The sequence below is a fragment of the Embiotoca jacksoni genome, unplaced genomic scaffold, assembly GCF_022577435.1.
Source record: "Embiotoca jacksoni isolate LCO1_2020_lvr unplaced genomic scaffold, fEmbJac1.0.p SCAF_4, whole genome shotgun sequence".
In the NCBI taxonomy this organism is placed as follows: domain Eukaryota; kingdom Metazoa; phylum Chordata; class Actinopteri; family Embiotocidae; genus Embiotoca; species Embiotoca jacksoni.
Genome location: NW_027185392.1, coordinates 21,063,205 through 21,076,271, shown reverse-complemented (window position 1 = coordinate 21,076,271; position 13,067 = coordinate 21,063,205). Strand labels below are relative to the sequence as shown.

Genomic DNA, 13,067 nt, shown 5'->3' with positions numbered 1-13,067 from the left:
ATTAAAATAAGTGAAATTGCCTTAAAATGTTTGTCTTTGGAGTTTTAATGAAGTAAAATAAAAAAGATTTCTGATTTATGGTCAATCTGTCCATGTATTGTGCTCCTCCCCTCTCCTTGACGCTCCCCTCCTCCTCAGAGCATCCCCACTCTACGCCCACCCCCCACCACCACACACACACACACACACACACACACACACACACACACACACAGACTAAAGACATACAAAGCCATCAGAACTGATGTGGACTGAGGCAGCAGCTTCCAACAGCAAACATATTGTTACTGAAGCACACAGATGGTTTTAAGATTAGCATTAAATCAGATTTTATGTGAATTGCATTTGAAGTATTATTGTGATAGTTCTAAATGGGGAAAGGAAAAAGAAACACGTGGCAATGTATGTATCACTATCTGATTAGTGGTGTTGAGCGCAGACTATAGGCCGTGCAGGTACAGAGATAGGATTGGTTTCTCATCAGTCCTTTCATCAGTTTAATGTCTGCATTCCTAAAGTCTGACGGATTGACTATAATGGGTCTGTCGAGCTCAGTTGATTCTTGTCAAATTTTTTTCTTTGTATTCGTTTTAAAAAATATATATATATATATATATTTATTATTATTTGTCCCATTTTAAGTATTTTTGTTATTTTAATGTCCAGATGGTTTCAAGGTGAAAATCTCAACTGCAGGATTCAACTGGGCCTAAACAATACTTTTGGACTTTGATTTTGTCTGAGCATTTCAGTTTTCTGTGTTGGCACATTGAGGTAATGCTGCAGCTATACATACACTGAGTTGCAGGTTTAAAAGTCACACCTAGCAAAAAAAAATATCTGGTCAAATGCCAAAGCCCAAATCCTCCTTCATGATAATGTTTCGATTATGTTTCTTTTTTAGAGCGATGTTGATTGAACTGTGATCATTTTGAAGGATGTAGTTTGTGTTGCCAGTTTTGCTTTGAGAGGTGTTTCTGTTTTTGAGCCTATCCACCTGCTGGACAAAATAAAAGAAACACCTGTCAGCATAATGCAGTACAGTTCAACAGCACAATGATCTGCAGTCTCCAGGATAAACACTAAGTTAAATTAAGAGCTCTATGAAAAAAAAAAAACCTTCATGAAGGGAGGATTGAATTAGGCTGAGTTGTAGCTAAACTGGCCATTTAAGGTCAACTTTGACTGTTTTCAAAGTTATTTCCTGTCAAACTGACACTATTCTCTGTCTTCTCTCTCTGCAGTATTTTGTCATCAGTTGGGTCTCAGCTTGATCTGAGGACACTACGAGCTGTCAGGGTGCTGCGACCACTAAAACTGGTGTCTGGGATTCCAAGTGAGTGTGTGTGTGTGTGTGTGTGTGTGTGTGTGTGTGTGTGTGTGTGTGTGTGTGTGTGTGTGTGTGTGTGTGTGTGTGTGTGTGTGTGTGTGTGTGTGTGTGTACTTTAGTGAAACTAGCTATAGTTTCCTGCATAGCATGTGTCACATATTACTCTTCACTACATTTAGCTGCCAGTGGAATCTGACTTGAAAACAACAAACAACCAATTTAAAGAAAGCAATACATGTATTTATTATTAATAGAAATGGCAAATTTTCATTTTGGTCCCTTTATTGATTTTGGTTTGTTGATCCAAATTATTGGCTGCAACTTTGGCAACATTGTCAGTTGCCATCCAATTAGGAGAGGGACATGTCTCCTAACTCTCGACATGTCTCTAACATGAACATTTTTAACGTGCTGGGTAGCAGCAATCAGTAATCTCAACAGTTCTTTCAATGTTCCCCAAACAAAGCTATCTTTCTCTCTGAGTGTTTTTCTGCTGTGTTCTCCAGGCCTGCAGGTAGTGCTCAAGTCCATTATGAAGGCTATGATCCCCCTGCTGCAGATTGGCCTCCTGTTGTTCGTGGCCATCCTCATGTTCGCCATCATCGGCCTGGAGTTCTACATGGGGAAGTTCCACACCACCTGCTTTGATGATAACACAGGTGAGAAATGTGTTTTACCATTACTGCTATTGTAGCTGTCAGCTGCACAGTAGTAAAATAAAGTAAGTCACATGTGGCCAAATGTAAGTTTTTAAGTCCTTGAATTCATTCTTTTTTTTTTTAGACCAGACTTTTTGACTTGTCTTAGCAGGAAAATCAGGATTGGTTCACAACACCATCTAGTTTAGGTGGGCCACGGGTTCTTCTTCATTGAAGATCTTGTAACATGCCACAAGAGGAAAAATAGTAACATAACAAAAACAAGGATAGCTGAGTTCCATTTAGCTGCTTCAGTATAAAGGTCCTGGTATTGTGTGTGCTGTTGTAGCTTACTGTACTTGTAACACAAATACTGGGACCAGGAGAGGGAGTGGCATGCCTAAGTGGAAGACAGCTATTATTTGATAGATCTTTGTATAATGAGTCCACGAACAAATGGTTAGGTTCACGATGTTATTTCATTGTAAAGTACAATCTTTTTTTTTCTCTTTGATCAGGGGATGTCGTGGATGAGTTGCCATGTGGCACACAGTTGCCATCCCGGTTGTGTCCTAATGGCACGATGTGTAAAGGCGGCTGGCTTGGACCCAACTACGGCATCACCCAGTTCGACAACATCCTATTCGCCGTGCTCACCGTCTTCCAGTGCATCACCATGGAGGGATGGACAGACATGCTCTATTACGTACGTGAGCCTCGCCAGCCGAGCTGAACCTTGCGTTTACCATCAACCTGTACTGTTCCTCCTGTAATAGACATACAGTGTAAAGTCCTACGTTCATATTAAAAAGCAGTAAGGTAGCTTCACTTGGCTAACATTTCAGCATATAAGGCTTTATTTATAATTATGTATGATTCATTTATTTTTATATTTTTTTGGCTTAATGGTATCGGTTAGGATCAGAAATGTCAACCTTAGATGAACAAATTTCACATATCCGACCTGAATTATAGACTTGTTTTACTCTTCAGAACAAACAAGAAGCAGGAGTATAGACGAGTGAGGCAGCCAGATAAATAAGATAAAGAGAATTACAAAATGACCAGAGGCTGCACTGGTGTGGTTTGTTGCTGCATGTTTTGGTGTCAACATAAAACAAGAAGATTGTGCGTGTGCTTTTCAACTCACTGAAGGACGCACGAGGGCAGGTGGTGGAGGTGGAGGTGGAGGTTGGAGTCCGTGGCTTGAATTTCACTCAGCTAAATGAAGCATAAAGTAGTTTGAGATTTGATTCAAAACACAATGCATTTATTTGTCCAAAATCCATTTCCCTTCCCCTCTCTCTTTATGATCATCCGTTTGACTTCCTTCATTCGTCTTCTCATCTGTCCTTTCCGTGCCTTCGGAGTGGCTCTCCGCCTCCTTCTCTTCCTCTCTCTATTCTGGTTCATCTTGCTCTATATTTAACATCTTTTCTGATGGATGGAGGCTGACTTCCACACTCACACAGGCAGTCAGGAGGAAACCAATGAAAGTTTAATAGAGAATGGGCTGCTTGCATTGTACCCTGCACTATAAAACCCAACACATGCACACAGCACTCCAGCAGGAGATAATAATCAGCTGATAGTTCCATTAAAGCATTACATGGGTCATGGAAACACGATATCCTCCTGTATTGAGTTCTGTGATTATCAGCTAAGTGTGTTTAGTGACAGAAGGGAGTGACACGGTGTCAGACTATTTTATTGCTGTTGGTGTGCTCACCAGCCACCTCAGTGCAATCGATGTCGATCGCAGACGTAGCTGTAACGTAACACAGCGCGTGGCCTGTGTCTTCATGTTGTTTCTGATCCCAAACACAAAGTATCTGCATCCAGGTCAGACTTTAAGTTAGAAAATGGGTCACTTCTGAGCCAGCACAATATAATGTCCTCACTTCAGATCTCCTTGGATCCTGTGCACTCCAGAAAAAGTTGCCGACATCTATTTCTCCATCTTTGTGCTGTACTTCTACTAACCGAGTCGTTTGATTAAGATTGAAATCTCTTTTGCGAGCACTTCAATTAAAGAGCAAGATCCTTAATCACACACAATATGACACTAACTAAAACTGCAACTGCCTAAAATAGACCGAATTATGTGGAAAAGATTTTTTTTTTTAATCCTTTGAATGATTGATGACAGAAATGTGCCTCAAGTAGTACTTTGTGGAATAACCACAAATTTGTCCCCCTTGTTTGTGTACTGCACGTAAGTGGTGCAGTTCACATCGTGTCGATGGCTATTTTGATTTTAGTGGTGACATGCAAACAAATATAGTAATAGTATAAAGTAAATATAGTAAGAAAAACAGTATTAGGAAGCAAATAAAACATCACGTATAATATTTACAAATTTGGCTTTTGCAAAAAATTTAATGAGAAAGGATATTCACCGTGTTTGTAAGACCTTAAGGATTCACAACATGTGCTTTATTGAGAAACATTAAATGTTAAATGTAAACTTGACTTGTCTTTGACCTTTTCTTTTTTTTTTATAATTTCAGTAAAGTTCACACCATCTGTTGGCATCTGGCATTTAAAACAAAACCAACGAGAGAATCAACCATCACTCAGGTTTTACTTGACTAAGAAATTCAGTCAAAGCCTATTGAAGATAAAAACAATTTGAACAAACAGTTTAGAAACTGTTTTTTTTCTAAAGAAGTATTACACCTGAAATTTCTGACCTGTCAGATGATCATCGGTCCTGATTAGACATTTTTATTTATTACCTGATCAGTAATGAGATGCGTGTCTGTGCGTCTATTTTTCTCTTGCAGAGTAATGATGTGGAGGGCAGCGCCTGGAACTGGATGTACTACATCCCCCTCATCATCATCGGCTCCTTTTTCATGCTCAACCTGGTGCTGGGTGTACTCTCAGGGTGAGATCCGTTGTTTGACTCTGGGCACTCTGTCCAAAAGTTCCTCTCTTAATTTACATAACACTGTCCCGTACACGCCATTGTGTGCTTTCTGTAATTCATATTTTGCCCTTTGCTTTATCAAAATGAATGAATGAAACAATAAAAGACAACTGTTCCCACAGTGAATTTGCCAAAGAGAGAGAGCGAGTGGAGAACAGGAGCGAGTTCCTCAAGCTGAGGCGACAGCAGCAGATTGAGAGAGAGCTCAACGGATACCTGGAGTGGATCTGCAAAGCAGGTCAGTGCACACTGACAAACACACTCACTCTCACACAGTGCTCAAGGCCCTACATACTGTAGGGCTGAAAATCCAAGCAAACCCTAACACTGTGTGCTAACAGCTTATTTTCTTTCATTTGTACAGAGGAGGTGATTCTGGCTGAGGACGATGGCACAGTCAAATTTGATGGTAACTGGACTTCTTCATTTATTGTTTGTATGGTTATTTGGTAAGAGAGTATAAAAAAAAAACAGGGCTACATAGAGAATTAATAAAACAGGGGAATTGATTGAGTCACCAGAGCTCTCTCAAAGGCAGTTTGTGTCACAATAAGATTTGTTCAAACACAGTGATTCACAGCATATATTCAACTTTTGCTCCTAGAGTGTGAGACAAAATATGAACAAAGATCTGAAAGCACAATTCTGGTGGGCTGGTGTGCCACGAGTCTTAGCAATGTTTTAGCTAACAATGCCTGGCGATTCTAGAGTTGCTCATTTACATGTGTAAAAGTGACAGACTCCGTGGGCAGGATGAGCGCATCTGAGAGATAGACAGATGAAGAAACAATTCCTTTTTCTCTCTCTCTCGCTAGGTTCGCGGCGAAGGCCAACCATCAAAACCAAAAACAACAAGACAGAGCTGCTGAACCCTGAGGAAGGAGAGGACAACATGGGAGATGCAGTGGGTAAGAAAAAACAGATGGATGGAAACATATGGGGGCTTTTGTCAAAGTTTACTCACACAAGTAATTTAAGTTTGTATTTTAAGTCCTGTATTAGGTGAGAACTTGTTTTCCGGGCTTGTTGACTGTAAGGACATCGGTGGCAGGAAACAATAGGATAGCAGGTGTTTTGGAAGTCTTGGGTCAGAATTGTAAATTAGAGAAAAAAAACATACATAATATAACACTGGACCAAAAATATATTGAAGTTGGAGGTGTTGGTTCACTGAACATCTACTTTCGTGTGCACATTGAAACACTAGATTTAAAAACTGTTCCAGCATTTTTTTATTTTTTTTTTGTTCCATTTCAGGATTAACAGATCAATGGATGATTTTTTTTTTCTTAACATGAAAGCTAGTATCAAAAACATAAAGACAAAACAAATACATTAAATATCAAATCAAATGTCAGCATTAACAAATTGCTGAATGAGTTTATAAAAGTAACAATGATTGACTTACATCATTAATGCATCCACTAACTTGGCATTTCTATCCTCTTAAAAGGTAGCCACACATAGTAAACTTAAGTCATAATACAGACATTTAGCAAACATAAAACTCACAGGAAATGTTAACCAAATAATAAAATGATGTAGCAGATAGAATTAAAGGTCCATTTTCACTCACAGAGCTTCTGTTTGTTCTGGTTGTTTGGAGGGAAAAGAGGTTCTGCAGGCCAGAAGGGGGGGGGGGGGGGTCATACAGGTATATAGGGTGGGCGTGGCCATCGACTTGACTCACCCAGGATGTGGTATGAAGGGCAGTTAGATGTGAGGATGTCAGGTGAAGTTAGGTCTTTCAAACTTGTGATTTAACAGGGCCAGTTATAAGAGAAATGTTTCCGGTGACCCACGGTGCTGCTGACATGCTGCTCTTTCCTGGCAAAAGAGTGGAAATGATTAGCAGATCAATTACTATGAAAAGTGTATACAGTATTTGAAAAGCAAGGGGAAAAGACGTGGGGTGTAAAATAGCTGCATTTTTTTTTTTTTTTTTTTTTTTTTAAATATGGGGTTGTTACGGGTCCTAAAGAGAAGAGAGAAAAAAAAAATGAAATCAGTCAAACGCACGTCTCCTTTGTCCCCCTCAGGTTTTGCACGCTCCAGTTTAAAGAACGGTATAGACGGATCCAACTACAGCAAGAATGAGCGGCGGATGCGATTCTTCATCCGCAAGATAGTGAAGACGCAGGCTTTCTATTGGACGGTGCTCTGCCTGGTGGGCCTCAACACCATGTGTGTGGCCGCAGTGCATTACAACCAGCCTGAGGTGCTCTCCGACTTCCTCTGTGAGTAAATACATTACGACGCTGAATATGACATATTAAACAGTACATGTAACATACGTGTGAGCACACAACACTGCTCCATCAGCCTTTCCAGGAACCTTTTGGGAAACTCAGGAACTTTACCTGATTCATGACCACATGAGCCCAGCTCCAGGTACTCCAGGTATGATTTCTGGGTTGTAGGTCCGGGACCCAAAAAGTTGCTGACGGGGCAAATGCAATCCTTGACGACAAAATTATTAGAGTGGTATTTTTCGAACTGTAAACATACACGGACTAACAACAGAATCTGTTGGCCTGGTGTCTCGCCAAAGAGTGTAATATACTCGTCAGTCCACTAGAGGATACCATGCAGTCTCGTCGAGGTGTAAAAAGTACATAAATGTATGAGCAGGGAAGAAGAGGGAGGTCGTTTGTTGAAGCACAAAAGTGGTGAAGGTAGGTAGGGCGGCGGATGGATGGAGCAAACCCATGATATTTTTCTGAGAGATTTGGGTTCAATTCTGTGAACCATCTTACAGGTGTGGCACATCAAGATGCTGATTAAACAGCACTATTATTACAAAAGTGTGTCTTGGACTGGTCACAACAAAAGGTCACTCTAAAATATGCGGTTTTATCACGCATACACAATGCCACAGATGTCACCAGTTTTGAGGCCGTGTAGTTGGCATGCTGACTGCGGGAATGTCCACCACAGCCGTTGCCCATGAGATGAATGTTCATTACACTCCCAAAAGTCTCCTCCAACGTCAGTCTGGCAGTACATCCAAACGGCCTCCCAACCGTAGACCAGGTGCAACCACCCCAGCCCAGCACCGTCACATCCGGCGGCTTCATCTGTACGATCGCCTGACGCCGGCCACCCAGACAGCTGATGCGACAGTTGGTTCGCACAAACAAATCATTTCTGCACAAACTGTCAGAAACTGAGTGCTCGTCATCCTCACTGGGGTCTTGACCCGACAGCAGTTTGTCGTCATGACTGACTTGAGTGGGCAAACGCTCACCTCCGATGGAGTTTGGCACTTTTGAGAAGTGATCTCGTCACAGATGAATCCCAGTTTACGCTGTATTGGCAGATGGCAGACCTTGCGAGTGGAGCCGTGTGGGTGAGCGGGTTGCTGATGTGAATGTTATGAAAAAAAAAATGCCTTTTTGTAGCCGTATGTGAATTTTTTTCCGACACTGCAAAAACAAACAACAGCAAAATTCAAGATAAAACTGCACATTTTAGAGTGGCCTGGTTTACACATTTGTAAACCAAATTTGAAAAAAAACCTTTTTGTGTGCACAGGAAACAGCTCATAAAAATGGAAGCGAAAACAAAAGTGTTGTCTTTATATTTTTATTGAGTGTATTTGGGTCACATGCATGTCACTTGGTAGTAGTGACATGACTTTACCCATAAGATACCGAACTGAACACTCACACCTCCAACATCTGAAGCCACGTGTTCCGCATTTCACTGGTCTTATAGAACACTTTTCAGTTTAATCACCGCTGCTGCCTACTCTCACCTCGTCCCATCCTGAATCATCTTTTTACACTTCAGATCTACTGTTTCCTCCTACACATGCAAACAAAGCATTTACAATTTTATCTCCATTACGCAGCAGAAACACAGTGTTTTCTCTATTAACCGTTAACGGTATCTTGTCCATCATTAATTTCTGGAGCATGCGGTGGTCTCTTTTACATGTTAGATACTAGTTACACATATCAAGGCTTGATCATTTTTATACATTATGATAACTGCTGGTGGCAGCTTTAAAGGGAGACCTGCAAGGATATATACTTTTGGGGATTGAAATAGAAGAGAATAAACATCATGTCTATGTTTTTTTTGTGGTTCATTAACTGCAAATGTAACCCATGAAAATTCAGTCCAAAGAAAGAGTTTATTAACCAGGTTCAAAAAAGCTTTTTCAAAAAGTAAAAACTACTCTATTAATGCTATAATTCACATTCTATGTGTCGACCCACAATGTTTAATTTTTTACTGTAGTTTTAGATGCAGACTTGCTACTTCTGATATGACCTGACACACACACACACACACACACACACACACACACACACACACACACACACACACACACACACACACACACACACACACACAGAGCCCTCGGTAGAATCAGTTTGTTGTCCCTGGCTGGTGTCCAGTGTCATTAGCATATGAAGCTATAGTTGCTGATGGAGTCCATTCATCACCAGACTGTCATCCACCATTGGGCTCGCACTACTATTGACTTCCACTCATCTTAGTCTCTCTCACACACTCTCAAGCCTTCTCCCTCTTTCTCCCCATCTTTTTATCTGATTTCGTTCCTCTCAATATCTCTTTTTTTTTCTCTCCGTGACCTCACTCTCTTTCATTTTCACCTTCCTCTGTCCACACATTCATATCACTCCATCTCCTCATCCCTGCCCTCACTTTGTCTGGAATCCCTTCTGTTTCCTTCATCCTTGCCTTCCCTCTCCATAATCCCTTTCTCTCTCTTCCTCTTCCCTCCATCCAGTCTATGCAGAGTTTATCTTCCTCGGTTTGTTCATGTCGGAGATGCTGATCAAGATGTATGGTCTGGGCATCCAGCCCTACTTCCACTCCTCATTCAACTGCTTCGACTGTGTGGTGAGCAAGCAAGCACACACACACACACACACACACACACACACACACACACTGAGACCAAGTGAGACAAAACAAAAAAAAGAATTGTGCTCATAATTATTAGGTTTTGTTGTAAAATCCAACAGTCCATTTAATCAACAGATTTGAGAAGTAGATTGTTCTCATGTTGTCGTGCAACAAATAACACAGAACAGATTCCGTTCTGATTTTGTCACAAATGTACTTTCCACAAAATGTGCACGAGCTGTTCATTCATTTGTCATGCTGAAATGGCTGCTGAGACTTTATTGGCAGGTTATTTCATATTACTGTACCTGCTGCATGGTATAGTGACTCCATGCAATACTGTGTTCAGTCAGCTCACAGTGAGAGGCCAGAGAGTCTGGATACACTAGTATGGTGGTCTGGTCTTACGAAGTGTGTTGTTTGTTTTTTTTTACCTTTTTTCAGTTTGATTTACATTAATGATTACTCATCAAAAATCAACAGAAAATGTGTCATACTAATTTCAAAAACATATATGGCTTCAGGACCTTTTCAAACATTAGTTGTTGCTGGAGATTGAAATACAAATGTCAAATAACCTTTTGTAATGTTTTAATCCCGAGGAGCAGTATCCAAAACATTCACTCAAAATCTTTGCTGACTAATTTCTCATCCTGTTGCTGATGTCGAGGTGTCGTGCAGGGTGTATCAGTACACCATGACATCACTGGTAGTGATGACAGGTGCAACAGAGGTATCTTTTGAAGTGAAGCCCATTTGAAGCTTTTGACCAGAGAGGACTGTCAAACAGTTTTTTTTTTCTGTCTGGTTAATCTTTGTTATTGTTTACATTCGTCTCCAAAACAAATTACTACATAATTACAATTAGTAACCTACATGCTAGATTATATTTTTGCAAAAGTGTAACTAACGTCAGCATGGTTGTAGCAGCCTGTCCCTGCTGTTGCTGCTGCAAAGCTAACAACAAAATGAGTCTATAATAAGTGCTTAATGTACTCACCCAGATCATATTGCATTGTGTGTGTGTGTGTGTGTGTGTGTGTGTGTGTGTGTGTGTGTGTGTGTGTGTGTGTGTGTGTGTGTGTGTGTGTGCGTGCGCAGGTCATTGTGGGTAGTATCTTCGAGGTTGTGTGGGCCACCATTAAACCAGGCACATCCTTCGGGATCAGTGTGCTGCGAGCTCTGCGACTGCTTCGAATCTTCAAAGTCACAAAGTAAGTCTCTCGTCCTCTCACACACCCTCTTACACAGTGCTGGAACATAACTGTGCACATTTATTCTAGTACTGTGCTTAAGTACAAATCTGAGGTATTTCCATCTTATACAACTTTATATTTCCCAATATTGTACTTTATATTCCACTAAATTTGTCTGTAAGTTTAAGTGATTCTTTTGTTTTAATATTACAGATTTTCATACCCTCGTTGTCAAGATAAAACCATCAATCTCAAAATTTGGAGATTTTGAATTAGAATTTTATACAAACTTTTATGGGTTGAGAACATTCTGCTACTTTTTAAGATAGATCAACTTTTTTTTTTAAACTCACCTGGATCAGCTGCAAAATTCAGAGCTTGTTGATATCTTCGAGTTACGTGGTTCTTAAAGAACAGATGATACAAACATTAGATAATCATACGGAAGATGATTAGACTATACCAACAGTAAGCCCGTCACAATAGCCACACCTTAAATAACTACAGCACTAAAATGCACATCAATACAGTAATATTAATCCATTAATCCAAAAACATCTTGTATAATAGTAAAACACTGGCAAGGAACCTTTACTGTCAGGTGTATAATTTACTTGTGATACTGTAAGTATATTTTACGGATCATTTTTACATACTTTTTCTAAAGTAAGATTTTGAAAGCATAACTTTAACTTGTAGTGAAGTGTTTTCACAGTGTATTAGTACTTTACTTTAAATAAAGGACCTGAATACTTCTTCCACCACTGCTCTTACATATGCGTCTCCTTCGATCAGCTCACTGCAGCACAAATGAGCCAATGATGATGATGATGAGGAGGAGGATCAGGATGAGAGACTGAGTTTGTGGTGCTGGTATGAAAGAGATTTTGGTGTTACAAATAGAAAATCTTTGTACTGCCCTCACATCTAAACAGTTTTGATGGTTTGGCACGTTGACAATTGTTTGACGCTCTCTTCAGGAGATTTTAATTGGTTTTGGCTCCTGCGCATCATTGTGTTTTGTTTGAGTGTTAAGTTCCCTGCTCGTCACGACGCTGCTCAATCGGACAGATCTCATTTGAAGAAGATCTTCAAATCTGAGTGGGCCTGCCTGGTGATGTAATGTTCAAATAATGGGATCAAAATGTGGTTTTGGGATGATTTCCTCTGGAATTTAAGGGTTCATTACCTGGATTATACAGTAACAGGACAATATGTTATACTGTGTTACATTTACTATCTTACTGTCAGCCTGAAAATAGTTACATTTGAACATGCATCAGCAGGCTCTGCTCTGGTTTAATGAGGTTTACTGTTCTAGAAACTGTGATGAAATTATCTTAAAATATGTAGGTGTTTGGTGCAATAAATGTGGTTTGGAAATCTATTTTGCACATAGTTGCTGTTTTTAGTCAGAGCAGTATATCCACAAAGATAGTTGTGGTTCGAATACACATTTTTAAAATCACTCTTAATGTTTCTCTTCCTACTTCCTCTCTCCCATCATTGTCTTCCTCTCCGCCCTTCCTCTCTCTTACTCTCCCTTACTTCACTCTCTGATCTTCTCTGCTTTTGTTATTCTTTCCCACTCTCCCCTCTTCCTTCCTTTGTTCGTCTTCTTCTTACACGTGTCTCCCTCCTCTTTAGGTACTGGGCTCCTCTTCGAAACCTGGTGGTTTCTCTACTAAACTCTATGAAGTCCATTGTCAGTTTGCTCTTCCTCCTCTTCCTCTTCATTGTGGTCTTTGCCTTGCTGGGGATGCAGCTGTTTGGAGGACAGTCAGTATCAAATCAAACTTAAAAACAAGCTCATTTTTCAGTATTGAATTGTTATTCCTGTGTTGATCTGTGTATGTGAGTGTAAGCATGTTTCCATTTTCTTTTTTTCTCCTCAGATTCAACTTTGAAGGTGGAACTCCACCAACGAACTTTGACACTTTTGCAGCAGCGATCATGACAGTGTTTCAGGTAGGACAGAGACAGTTATACATGTGTTTATAGTTCTACATAATAAAAGATCATTATTGATGTGATTTGGCCAAACATGAAGGACAAACAGTCAATATTCCTAAATGCAGAACTATCTCTCG

General features: G+C 40.2%; 1 protein-coding gene across 14 annotated transcripts in view; it reads left to right on the top strand.

Annotated features, from left to right (window-relative positions):
* Positions 1 to 13,067, top strand: part of cacna1ab (calcium channel, voltage-dependent, P/Q type, alpha 1A subunit, b) — a 139,619-nt gene that overhangs the window by 55,275 nt on the left and 71,277 nt on the right. For all 14 annotated transcript variants that reach the window (XM_069167634.1, XM_069167642.1, XM_069167637.1 and 11 more), the window contains exons 4-15: positions 1,245 to 1,336; positions 1,837 to 1,989; positions 2,487 to 2,674; positions 4,755 to 4,858; positions 5,023 to 5,138; positions 5,265 to 5,309; positions 5,716 to 5,808; positions 6,940 to 7,137; positions 9,663 to 9,775; positions 10,883 to 10,995; positions 12,625 to 12,756; positions 12,873 to 12,945. In XM_069167634.1, coding sequence (XP_069023735.1) covers positions 1,245 to 1,336; positions 1,837 to 1,989; positions 2,487 to 2,674; positions 4,755 to 4,858; positions 5,023 to 5,138; positions 5,265 to 5,309; positions 5,716 to 5,808; positions 6,940 to 7,137; positions 9,663 to 9,775; positions 10,883 to 10,995; positions 12,625 to 12,756; positions 12,873 to 12,945 — 1,420 coding nt within the window. The remainder of the gene's footprint in view (positions 1 to 1,244; positions 1,337 to 1,836; positions 1,990 to 2,486; positions 2,675 to 4,754; positions 4,859 to 5,022; positions 5,139 to 5,264; positions 5,310 to 5,715; positions 5,809 to 6,939; positions 7,138 to 9,662; positions 9,776 to 10,882; positions 10,996 to 12,624; positions 12,757 to 12,872; positions 12,946 to 13,067) is intronic.